Source organism: Argopecten irradians, chromosome 1, assembly GCF_041381155.1.
Source record: "Argopecten irradians isolate NY chromosome 1, Ai_NY, whole genome shotgun sequence".
In the NCBI taxonomy this organism is placed as follows: domain Eukaryota; kingdom Metazoa; phylum Mollusca; class Bivalvia; order Pectinida; family Pectinidae; genus Argopecten; species Argopecten irradians.
Genome location: NC_091134.1, coordinates 17,127,241 through 17,139,633, shown reverse-complemented (window position 1 = coordinate 17,139,633; position 12,393 = coordinate 17,127,241). Strand labels below are relative to the sequence as shown.

General features: G+C 38.8%; 1 protein-coding gene across 1 annotated transcript in view; it reads right to left on the bottom strand.

The window, feature by feature from the left end:
• The window catches only part of LOC138319200 (uncharacterized), a 39,130-nt gene extending 27,614 nt beyond the window's left edge, over positions 1-11,516 (bottom strand). Inside the window, 1 exon segment of the mRNA XM_069262183.1 lies at positions 11,308-11,516. Within this exon segment, the coding sequence (XP_069118284.1) occupies positions 11,308-11,481 (174 nt within the window). The 5' untranslated portion in view covers positions 11,482-11,516.
• Between the last annotated feature and the right edge of the window lie 877 nt (positions 11,517-12,393).

Genomic DNA, 12,393 nt, shown 5'->3' with positions numbered 1-12,393 from the left:
TTCAGGGAAGTCGTTTATACGGAAACAGCTAAATTGACCCCTTTAGGTCCATCAATCAAGCCCCTGGGGTCAGCCCCACCATTTGTATAATTGTGAATCTCCACCCCCATGGAGCTTTTACTAATGCAATATGAGGGTTATCCAATGCTAAATTTTTGAGCAGAAGAATAGCCAAATTGATATCATTTGGCCAACCCCTCTCCAGGGGGTCAGCTCCACCATTTGTACAATTTTGAGTCACCACCCTATAAAGGTGTTACCATATCAATTATTGTCATTTGGACCAGGTGAGCTAACAAAAGGGTCAAGGGCCTTAACAGTCATCTGAAAATGCAACATTGGCACTTATTTAAATAAGAAAATATTAAAATATATTCTAAGATAGTGACATTGACATTCATAATGGCCATCTTGCATTTCATTTCAGGCAAGTTTCAGCTCAATCCTACTGGTGGAACTGTAGAATACGTTTAAGATGTGAAAAGTTTAATGACTGCAAACAACAAATAGTGGATGGCAGATGACGACAGAAGAAGTGCGATGACTATCTAGTTCTCCTAACCCTTCAGGTCAAATAACCTAAGAAATTGTCTTCTTTTTAATCATAATTCTGACCATGATATTCAGAGTTCTCTGTAAGGTTTCTTCATATTATTTCGTTAATAATGTGAAATAAACATATTTCTGTTTTAAAAGACAAAACCAAAAGCCATCGTTGTTTATGTACAATGTTACCAGTATAGTGTAGGCGTATTCCCACCACACCTGACCCAGGTTCTGGCTAGGGGTCTCGGGTCTCTATTAGCCAACTAAGAAATGAACAACGCACATAAACATTTCAACGGGTTTATTTCATACGGACCACAGTCAAATATATGTTTACAACATTAAATACAAGAGGTACATGGGCCTTAACGGTCATCTGAGTTAGAATATATAATGAAACAAATAATGAAACAAATTAAAGACATATAAACACTATATGCTGGGCCTTGAAGTTAGTCAGTGATTTATAAATTTGACTTATTAGACTATGAAGAGTATTTGCTTCCATCAAACCTGGGAACTTAGAAGTTTTTTTTTGAAATCTTAATCATTTTGACCCTGTTTGGTCCTGCCCCTCTGGTCCCCCAGGGGTCTGGTCCCCCAGGGGTCTGGTCCCCCAGGGGGTCATAGAGGACTGATATGGATGTTAAAATGCTATACCTTAGGCTAATAATTCTAATCAAGTTTGACTAATTTCCTATGAAAATTGGGCAAATAATGTTCACAAATATGTTTTTCCTATATGAACAGGGACAGTCATTCAGATCCCCCGCCAATGGAGATATCAAAGCTGAAGTAAGTTTGATTGTGGAGACTTATGTGTATGAAAAAAAAACAGGAAAAAGCCCCTGGGGGGTAAGAGCCAAAATTTATACAAGTTCTGTTTCCCTTCCAAAAAGGATGTTTGTGGCCAAATTTGGTTACAATCCATGCAGAACTCTAGGACAAGTAGCGATTTATAGGATTTAACCTCTATTTCCCCTATTGGGCCCTGCCCCTCCTGCCCCCAGGGGGTCAGAGCCAAAATTTATACAAGTTCTGTTCCCCTTTCCCCAAGGATGTTTGTGGCCAAATTTGGTTACAATCCATGCAAAACTCTAGGACAAGTAGCGATTTATAGGATTTACCTCTATTTCCCCTATTGGGCCCCGCCCCTCCTGCCCCCGGGGGGTCAGAGCCAAAATTTATACAAGCTCTGTTCCCCTTCCCCCAAGGATGTTTGTGGCCAAATTTGGTTACAATCCATGCAGAACTCTAGGACAAGTAGCGATTTATAGGATTTACCTCTATTTCCCCTATTGGGCCCCGCCCCTCCTGCCCCCGGGGGGGGTCAGAGCCAAAATTTATACAAGTTCTGTTCCCCCTCCCCCAAGGATATTTGTGGCCAAATTTGGTTACAATCCATGCAGAACTCTATGACTAGTAGCGATTTAAAGGATTTACCTCTATTTCTCCTATTGGGCCCCGCCCCTCCTGCCCCCGGGGGTCAGAGCCAAAATTTATACAAGTTCTGTTCCCCCTTCCCCAAGGATGTTTGTGGCCAAATTTGGTTACAATCCATGCAGAACTCTATGACTAGTAGCGATTTAAAGGATTTACCTCTATTTCCCCTATTGGGCCCCGCCCCTCCTGCCCCAGGGGGGTCAGAGCCAAAATTTATACAAGTTCTGTTCCCCCTCCCCCAAGGATGTTTGTGGCCAAATTTGGTTACAATCCATGCAGAACTCTATGACTAGTAGCCATTTAAAGGAATTGTTGACGGACAGACGGACGACGGACGGACGGACGGACGGACGGACGGACGGACGACGGACGACGGACGACGGACGACGGACGCCGCGCCATGACATAAGCTCACCGGCCCTTTGGGCCAGGTGAGCTAAAAATCAGGAAAAAGGAAGTTGAGCTAAAGAAAGATGGAGTATAATTCAAGTAGAGCGGGGCTGCAATTGTTGAATCAGGTATACAGCCTTGACATTTATATTAGATTATATACACAAAGATGGGTGGAGTTTTGCAAAGTAACATTTACCATTTACCATGATATTTTCAGCAATGTTTCCATGGTAACGGAAAAAGTGCAAAAAATGAAAACCTAAAAATAGCAAAAGGTACTACTAGACCATAAAAAGAATGTGTCTATGAAGTTTCGTGGAAATATCTCTGCTGGTTTTAGAGTTATGCTTCGGAAATGAACCTGCTACAAAAATATGATATTTTCAGCAATGTTTCTATGGTTAGAGAAAAAAGCACAAAAAGTGAAAACCTTAAAATAGCAAAAGGCACTACTAGACCATAAGACCAATGTGCCTATGGAGTTCCGTGCATATATCTCAACCGGTTTTCCAGTTATGCTGCGGAAACGAACCTGGTACAAAAATATGATATTTTCAGCAATGTTTCCATGGTTACAGAAAAAATGCAAAAAATGAAAACCTAAAAATAGCAAAAGGCACTACTAGACCATAAGAACAATGTGTCTATGAAGTTTCATGGAAATATCTCTGCTGGTTTTAGAGTTGTGCTCCGGAAACGATTCTTACACAAAAATCTGCCATTTTCAGCAATGTTTCCATTGTTACAGAAAAAAGTACAAAAAGTAAAAACCTTAAAATAGCAAAAGGCACTACTAGACCATAAGACCAATGTGTCTATGAAGTTTCGGAGAAATATCTCTTCTGGTTTTAGAGTTATGCTCCGGAAACGAACCTGGTACAAAAATATGATATTTTCAGCAATATTTCCATGGTTACGGAAAAAATGCAAAAAATGAAAACCTAAAAATAGCAAAAGGCACTACTAGACCATAAGACCAATGTGTGTATGAGTTTCGTGGAAATATCTCTACTGGTTTTAGAGTTATGCTCCGGAAACCATTCGTACGGACGGATGGACGGACGGACGGACAGACGGACGGACTGAACCCATTTGTATATCCCCCGCCAACTTCGTTGGGCGGGGGATAACTAAAGTTAACTTGACCCCTCCCCAGGGGATTACGTGAGACCCCAAGGTCATATAATTCCCATTTTTTATAAAACACCTTTCCATCTATAATAATTTGATTCTACTATTTCCAGAATCTTAGAAGATTTTTTTAGTTTTAGCCTATTTGACCCTTGTTTAGCCCCGCTCCCTCTGCCCCCAGGGGGTCGGCAAGGACCAATATGGATATGATATTAAAATGCTATCTCAGGCTAATAATTCTTACCAAGTTGGACTCATTTCCAATGAAAATTGAGCAAAAAATGCTCATTAATGTGTTTTTCCTACATAAACTATAGTAAACTTGACCACCTCCCCAAGGGGAAACGTGAGAAAACCCCAGGGTCATATAATTTACAAATTTTATAAAACACACTTTAAGACCTTTTCATCTATAAAGTGTATTTAATTCTACCATTTCCAGAATTTCAGAAGAAGATTTTTTAAGTTTTAGCCTATTTGACCTTTTTTTGGCCCCGCCCCTCTGCCCCCAGGGGGTCGGCCTGGACCAATATGGATATGATGTTAAAATGCTATCTCAGGCTAATAATTCTAACTAAGTTTGACTCGTTTCCAATGAAAATTGAGCAAAAAATGCTCATTAATGTGTTTTCCCTATATAAACTTTTGTAAATTTGACCCCTTCCCCAGGGGGAAACGTGAGACCCCAGGGTCATATAATTCACAATTTTTGTAAAGGACCTTAAGACCTTTCTATTTATGAAAAGTATTTGATTCTACCATTTCCAGAATTTCAGAAGAAGATTTTTGAAGTTTTAGCCTATTTGACCCCTTTTGACCCCGCCCCTAAGGCCCCTGGGGGTCAGTCATAGAAAATTTGTTAATAGGATTAAATGGCCATCTCATACTGATAATTCTGACAACATTTGACTCATTTCCTATTACAAATGACCAAATAATGCTCAAAAATGTGTTTTCCCAATATAAACTATAGTAAACTTAACCCCCTCCCCAGGGGGAAACTAGAGACCCCAGGGTCATATAATTCACAATTTTTGTAAAGGACCTTAAGACCTTTCTATCTATGAAGAGTATTTGATTCTACCACATCTGTGAGTAGAGAAGAAGATTTTTGAAATTTTACTCAATTTTACCCCTTTTGGCCCCTCCCACAGCCCCCTGGGGGGTGGGGACCATATAATTCACAATTTTGATTGGCCTTATGCCTTAGAAGGTTTGTGCAAAATTTCATTGAAATTGCTTCAGCAGTTTTGGAGAAGAAGTCGAAAATGTAAATTGTTTACGGACATACGACGCACGACGACGACGACGACAAAAGGCGATTAGAATAGGTCACTTGAGACTTCGTCTCAGGTGACCTAATTAATAATGACGGACACACACATCACCCCTTACCTATAGGCCACCGCTGTGACACACACACATACATAAGGGAGTAGTCTCAGCTCGAAGAGCTCTGTACTAGCCGTTACAAAAACACACGTGCACATGAAACCATATAAAACACACGGACCAATCGGTGCTCACAATCCATTGACACACCCACCCTAACTCTCATCTAATCACACGACATTTGACCTGTGACGGAAATACACATACACAGCATGGACAACAGAAGACAACAAACGATGAATCCCAGCGACTGTAACATGTAAATACCACATATTAATCAATTCTTAAAAGTTATCACACAGCCACACACCCTTATAACATTCTCCCGTAGTAGGCCTACACCATCCATGCTCACATTCATGTACCACACTTGTATACCATAGCCTTGTATACCACTCTCAAATTATGTTTCAAAATGCTTAACCAAGGATCTCTATCTACTTCCTTCGCCTAACAAAACTTTGATAATAAATAGTTATGAACATTTTTATGGACTAATGGAATTGTTCTTTTGTATATTGTGTGTTTTATCTTCCCCTGCGAGACGTTGATGAATAATTCCTGAATATTCATTTATTCATGAATATTCATCAAATATTCATTAATATTTTCATGCAATTCATGAACTTAAAACTTGACGTTTATTTTAGGGGGGAAAATTCATGAACATTCATCAATCCTTTCATTCATGAATTTTCATGAATCTCTTTTATTCATGAAATCATGAACAATCCCATTTATGAAAATTAAAAAAAAACAAGAGGCCCAGAGGGCCTGTATCGCTCACCTGGTTTGTAATGCTATGTAATGTTCTGAATATAAGTTCATTGTTTCTTTTCTGAAAGGAATTTGAATATTTACCTCTAATTCCCCTATTGGGCCCCACTCTTTCTGCTCCAGGGGGTCAAAGCCAAAATTTATACGAATTCTGTTAACCTCAAGGATGTTTCTGGCCAAATTTGGTTACAATCCATGCAGAACTCTAGGACAAGTAGCGATTTTTAGGATTTACCTCTATTTCCCCTATTGGGCCCCGCCCCTCCTGCCCCCAGGGGGGTCAGAGCCAAAATTTATACAAGTTTTGTTTCCCTTCCCCAAAGGATGTTTGTGGCCAAATTTGGTTACAATCCATGCAGAACTCTAGGACAAGTAGCGATTTTTAGGATTTACCTCTATTTCCCCTATTGGGCCCCGCCCCTCCTGCCCCCGGGGGGTCAGAGCCAAAATTTATACAAGTTCTGTTCCCCTTCCCCCAAGGATGTTTCTGGCCAAATTTGGTTACAATCCATGCAGAACTCTAGGACAAGTAGCGATTTATAGGATTTACCTCTATTTCCCCTATTGGGCCCCGCCCCTCCTGCCCCAGGGGGGTCAGGGTCACCATTTATGCAAAATCTGATCCCCTTCCCCTAAGGAAGTTTCTGGCCAAATTTGGTTGCAATCCATGCAGAACTCTAGGACAAGTAGCGATTTATAGGATTTACCTCTATTATCCCTATTGGGCCCCGCTCCTCCTGCCCCAGGAGGGTCAGGGTCACCATTTATGCAAAATCTGATCCCCTTCCCCTAAGGAAGTTTCTGGCCAAATTTGGTTGCAATCCATGCAGAACTCTAGGACAAGTAGCGATTTATAGGATTTACCTCTATTACCCCTATTGGGCCCCGCCCCTCCTGCCCCAGGGGGGTCAGGGTCACCATTTATGCAAAATCTGATCCCCTTCCCCTAAGAAAGTTTCTGGCCAAATTTGGTTGCAATCCAAAAACAACTATTCATAGAGGTAGAGTGTCAAGCCTTATCTTGACCCAGTGGGATGTGTGACCTAGCTGACCATCTGATGCTGGCACAGGATGACACTAATCCCAAATCACAAGCACTCACATAATTTACCTGGCCAACAGGATTTGCTCTACTACAAGTTATTCATGAACTACAACTCGCAGCAGTATGCAAAAACAATTCATGAATATTAATTAAACTTCATGAACTGGAACAATACATGAATATTCATGAACCTGAGTCGTGTTCATGAAGTTTAATGAATGCAAGTTGGAGGCAGTGGCATCTGAATTTCATGAAATCTACTGGGGGTCCAGAATGGATATTTTCTATCAAACCAATGACAATTGAATCAATTCAATATTTGACAAAACAAATTCTTAAATATAATCCATATATTAATATATAACATCATGAAATCACCAACAATTTACTGTGTTCATTATATTTTCGTACTGCCACCAATAAGTGCTGACAAAATCTATTTTTGGTGATACGCAACAATCAATTTCAGAATACATTCCAAGCAATTTAGTATTTGTCCAAAATAAACCTGCAGATGTAAAGCATGATAGTTTATATGGACAATTTAATTCAATAACATTTGACAAAATTTCACAAACCAATATCCATGCATAATCATTATAGCAATATCAGTGTGCAACAATTTCATGTTGAAAAAGAACTGCAGGTAAATCAAAACTTACTGAAAGTGTTTATCTGTGCTTAAAGAAATCCAGGAATGGAATAATCGGTTCATTAATGTGCCAAACTTGAATTTTAAGATGAATAATGTTTCCCCTTCTATATGCCAGCAGATACAGCAGCCAATTTCGATTGTGACTGTTTTGGCGGGAAATATATATAGAAGTCATGTGACTCATGTTGTTATATGCCAAGTCATGTGACTTCAGTGGATATTCATTAAAATTCATCAAAATGAATGAAATGGCATTTCATGGATCATTCATGAAGTTTTAGGTAGCAGTGTACAGTTAGACCGAATGGCTATTTTATTAGGCAGAAAGCCCCTGTTTTATTATATGCATAAACAAGGGCCCAATGGGCTCGAATCGCTCACCTGCAATCTGATAATCATGCATGGTTCATACTTAACCAAATAGAGTAAATAAGAATTTATATCATCCCTAAGCACATAGAGGCCCCTTTGCCTCTTGGTTATTAAAAAGAGGTCGTTTTTTTAGCCTATTTGACCCCTGTGACCTTGAATGAAGGTCAAGGTCATTCTTTTGAACAAACTTGGTAGCCCTTGATCCCAGCATGCCACAGGCCCAATATCAGGTCCCTATGCCTTTTGGTTTTTAAGAAGAAGTCTTTTAAAGATTTTAGCCTATTTGACCCCTGTGACCTTGAATGAAGGTCAAGGTCATTCTTTTGAACAAACTTGGTAGCCCTTGATCCCAGCATGCCACAGGCCCAATATCAGGTCCCTATGCCTTTTGGTTATTAAGAAGAAGTCATTTAAAAATTTAAGCCTATTTGACCCCTGTGACATTGTATGAAGGTCAAGGTCATTCATTACAACAAACTTTGTAGTGCTTCATCCAAACATGTAACATGCCCAATTTCAGGTCTCTAACCCTCTTTGTTATTAAAAAGAAGTTATTTAAAGATTTTAACCTATTTGACCCCTTGACCTTGAATGAAGGTCAAGATCATTCATTTGAACAAACTTGGTAGTCCTTGATCTTAGCATGCCACAGGCCCAATATCAGGTCCCTAGACTGTTTGGGTATTAACAAAAAAAAATCATTTAAAGATTTTAGCCTATTTGACCCCTGTGACCTTGAACGAAGGTCGAGGTCATTCATTTGAACAAGCTTTGTAGCCCTTCATTCCATCATGTTACAGGCCCAATATCAGGTCTCTAGGCCTCTTGGTTATCAAGAAGAAGTTGTTTAAAGATTTAAGCCTATTTGACACCTATGACCTTAAGTCAAGGTCAAGGTCATTCATTTGAAAAAAAACTTGGTAGCCATTATCCCAGCATGTCACATGCCAAATATCAAGTCTATAGGCCTCTTGGTTACTAAGAAGAAATCGTTTTAAGATTTAAGCCTATTTGACCCCTGTGACCTTGAACGAAGGTCAAGGTCATTCACTTGAACAAACTTAGTAGTCGTCTATTCCAGCATGCCAATGCCCAATATCAGGTCTCTAGCTCTCTTGGTATTAAAAAAGAAGTTGTTTAAAGATTTAAGCATATTTGACCCCTATGACCTTGAATGAAAGTCAAGGTCATTCATATGAACAAACTTGGTAGCCCTTAATCCCAGCATGTCACAGGCTTAATATCAAGTCCCTAGGCCTCTTGGTTATGAAGAAGAAGTCGTTTAAAGATTTTAGCCTTTTTGACCCTGTGACCTTGAATGAAAGTCAAGGTCATTCATTTGAACAAACTTGGTAGTCCTTCATCCCAGCATGTTATATGCCAAATATCAGGTCTCTAGGCCTCTTGGTTATGAAGCAGAAGTCTTAACAAGATATTTCAGCCTATTTGACCCCTGTGACCTTTAATGAAGGTCAAGGTCATTCATTTGAACACACTTGGTAGCCATTCATCCCAGCATGTCACAGGCCCAATTTCAGGTCTCTAGGCCTCTTTGTTTTTAAGAAGAAGTCTGTTAAAGATTTTCACCTATTTGACCCCTGTGACCTTGAATGAAGGTCAAGGTCATTCATTTGAACAAACTTGGTAGCCCTTCATCCCAGCATGCTATAAGTCAAATTTCAGGACTCTAGGTCTCCAAGTTTTGAGAAGAAGTTATTTAAATGGAAAAGTTGACGCCGGACGGCTGGGCAGGTGAGCTAAAAATTAAAAAATGTATATGTCCTAAAATTGGTGAATTTAATCTAGTGACTTATATGCAGGCTTTACATTTGCATAAAGAAATTCAACAAAATGGGTTCGAGATTAATGGTTTAGAGGGTATCCCAATGTGCGTCTAAGCCAGAAAAACTCAATACTGTAGCAGCAGAAATTGAAAGCCGCGGTACGAGGTAAGATTGCTCAAAAATTTAATATTATATCTATGTCGAAATAGGCTCATTTCTGCTATCATGACAGCGTTGCCTGGTTTTCAACTGTGTTCAAGAAAAGAGGGGGTGTAATTTTGGGTTGAAAATCCCAATTTTTTTGCAATTTTTCAAAAATAAACAAAAAATTGGTTACAATGGTTTTTACAGGCTCACAAAACAACAAAAAGCAGACCTTTCCAAAAAAGAACTCTGCATGACAAATGCAAATGTTGTGTAGATTAAAAAATATATATACTTTTATATAGGTGTCACTTAAGGATAAAAAGCTGTGTGTACATAGCATTATTTTGCTGAATTTTTCAAATCTACTGTACATGCACTGCTACCTTATGCATAAGTGATATTCATTGAAACTCTTTTATACATTTTGAAGAATTTTATTGAATACCAGTCATTCATAAAAACTTCATGGATAATTCTTGACACATTAATAATAAACAATAATGAATGTTTCATGGATTCATAAAACTTCATGAAGATTTCATAAGAGTCATTTGATGAATATTCATGAACTTTTTTTCATGAATCACAATCTACTTATATTCTTGAAGTTCATGAATCATTCATGAATATTCATAATGTCATGAATACCATCTCGCAGGGGTTTGCTTTCTGACTTACACACACATTTTGTAACAACCATGTGCACGTTCATGTCTAACTTCTGTGCACGATGTCACACATGTACGGGTGTGTATGTGGCAATTTGTTATGTGCCATAGCCTGTACATCATATACCATATAGAAGGTGAATTCGAATAGGTTTATATAAATATAAAATACTTTTTAATTTTGTGAGTAGTATCTCACTTTATTGTACCCAAAACTCAGAGTGATATATTCTGCATGCGAAACCAGTAAGATATTTATAGCATATGATACGTACCAATCTGCATGTTTAAAAGCGTGTGTTTAAAATACATTGCATATCTCAATTACAACACCGAAGTTTGACCTCCTGTAGAAAACCAATGAACCGTTACATGACTGCATGTACTTGTGACAAAGGTTACAGTTCAGGTAAATGACTGTGGCTATGACCTGGCAGCCGTCACTATAACAACACAAACACACAGTGTCAAGCGGTAGTGTGTATTTTACACATGACTGAAGCAGACCTTGGAGTTCGACTAGTGACTGTGAGCATGAATAATGTTACCGAAGTCCGTTCCCTGATATTTCTGTTCGGATTGTGGGTTTTCTGGACTATCGGCATGCAAATTATTGCAGGTCCAACATATTTTAATTTTCACTGAAATTGGACAATTTTAACATTTTGACCCTCTAGGGTCATGGTGGTCATTTTGGATTTTCTATGAAAATTAAACATATTATCAGCTATTACAACAATTTAAAACAACTGACCTGTTGGTTTTTCAAGATTTCCTCCAGAAACCATGCATTTTGTTGATGGATAGACAGATAAACTGATGAATGGACATGCATTAATTGTGATTACTATCGATTTGTATATCTGCGTGCATGGGACCCCAAATATATTCATTTTATTTATTTATGGTAACCATGCAAACAAACTTACATTGAGATGGTAACAAATGACTCACCTTCAAGGTATCTTGTCCAAAAACTGCTATCTTAACAGTCTTGATATTGGTTTTCCTGTTTCTACCATATTTGTTGATGGTATCACACATGGTTTTGACAACAAGTTGTGTTGGGTACGCTAATTTCCCGGTACCTAAGTACTGGGAAAGCAATACTCTGAAGTTCAAACTCATCAGCCTGTATCAGGCACTTAGTGATCAGCAATTCGAGAGCCTAAAAAGCAAGTAAAAATATGTCACCAAGTGCTAGTTTTATATCATATATACCTTATTCAAATGAGATTCAGACATTATTTACAGGAGTCACAAAGAACACAGAACAGAACAAAGAACTTATTATAATAAGACAAGTTACTGACTTGGACAAGAGGCCCAGAGGGCCTGTATCGCTCACCCTTGTTTGTTTTTTTACTGATTTATCACAAAAAACTCTTACAATCAGATATAGAACCAGTGGGAACTTGGCGCCCACCAGATAATGATCTACGTCTGACAATGGAAAGAGGGATCTCTTCTCTGCTTTTCAATCTTTTATACTACGTATTACTACATATGAACTTTGAGAAAGATCCTTTCAGTACTTTCTGAGATATATAATAAACTTCAATTATTAAAATCCAAGATGGCTAACCGTCAGCCATCTTGTTGACCAATCGGTCCGAAAATGCAATATGCACAACAAAGGTCCTAGGGGAACCTACATTTAAGACAGAACGCTTCAGTATTTTCTGAGAGGTAACAAACTTTAACTAACAAAATCCAAGATGGCAGCCATCTTGTTGACCGATCGGTCCCAAAATGCAATATGCACAACTAGGGCCCTAGGGAAACCTTCATATGAAATTTTAGAAAGATCTCTTAAGCCCTTTCTGAGAAATAGCGGTAACAAACTTTAACTATCAAAATCAAAGATGGTGGCCTGGCAGCCATCTTGTTGACCGATCTGTCCCAAAATGCATAAAGCACATCTAAGGCCCTAGGGAAATCTACATGTAAAATTTGAGAGAGATCCCCTCAGTACTTTATGAGAAATGGAGGTAACAAACTTTAACTAAAAAAATCCAAGATGGCTGCCTGGCCGCCATC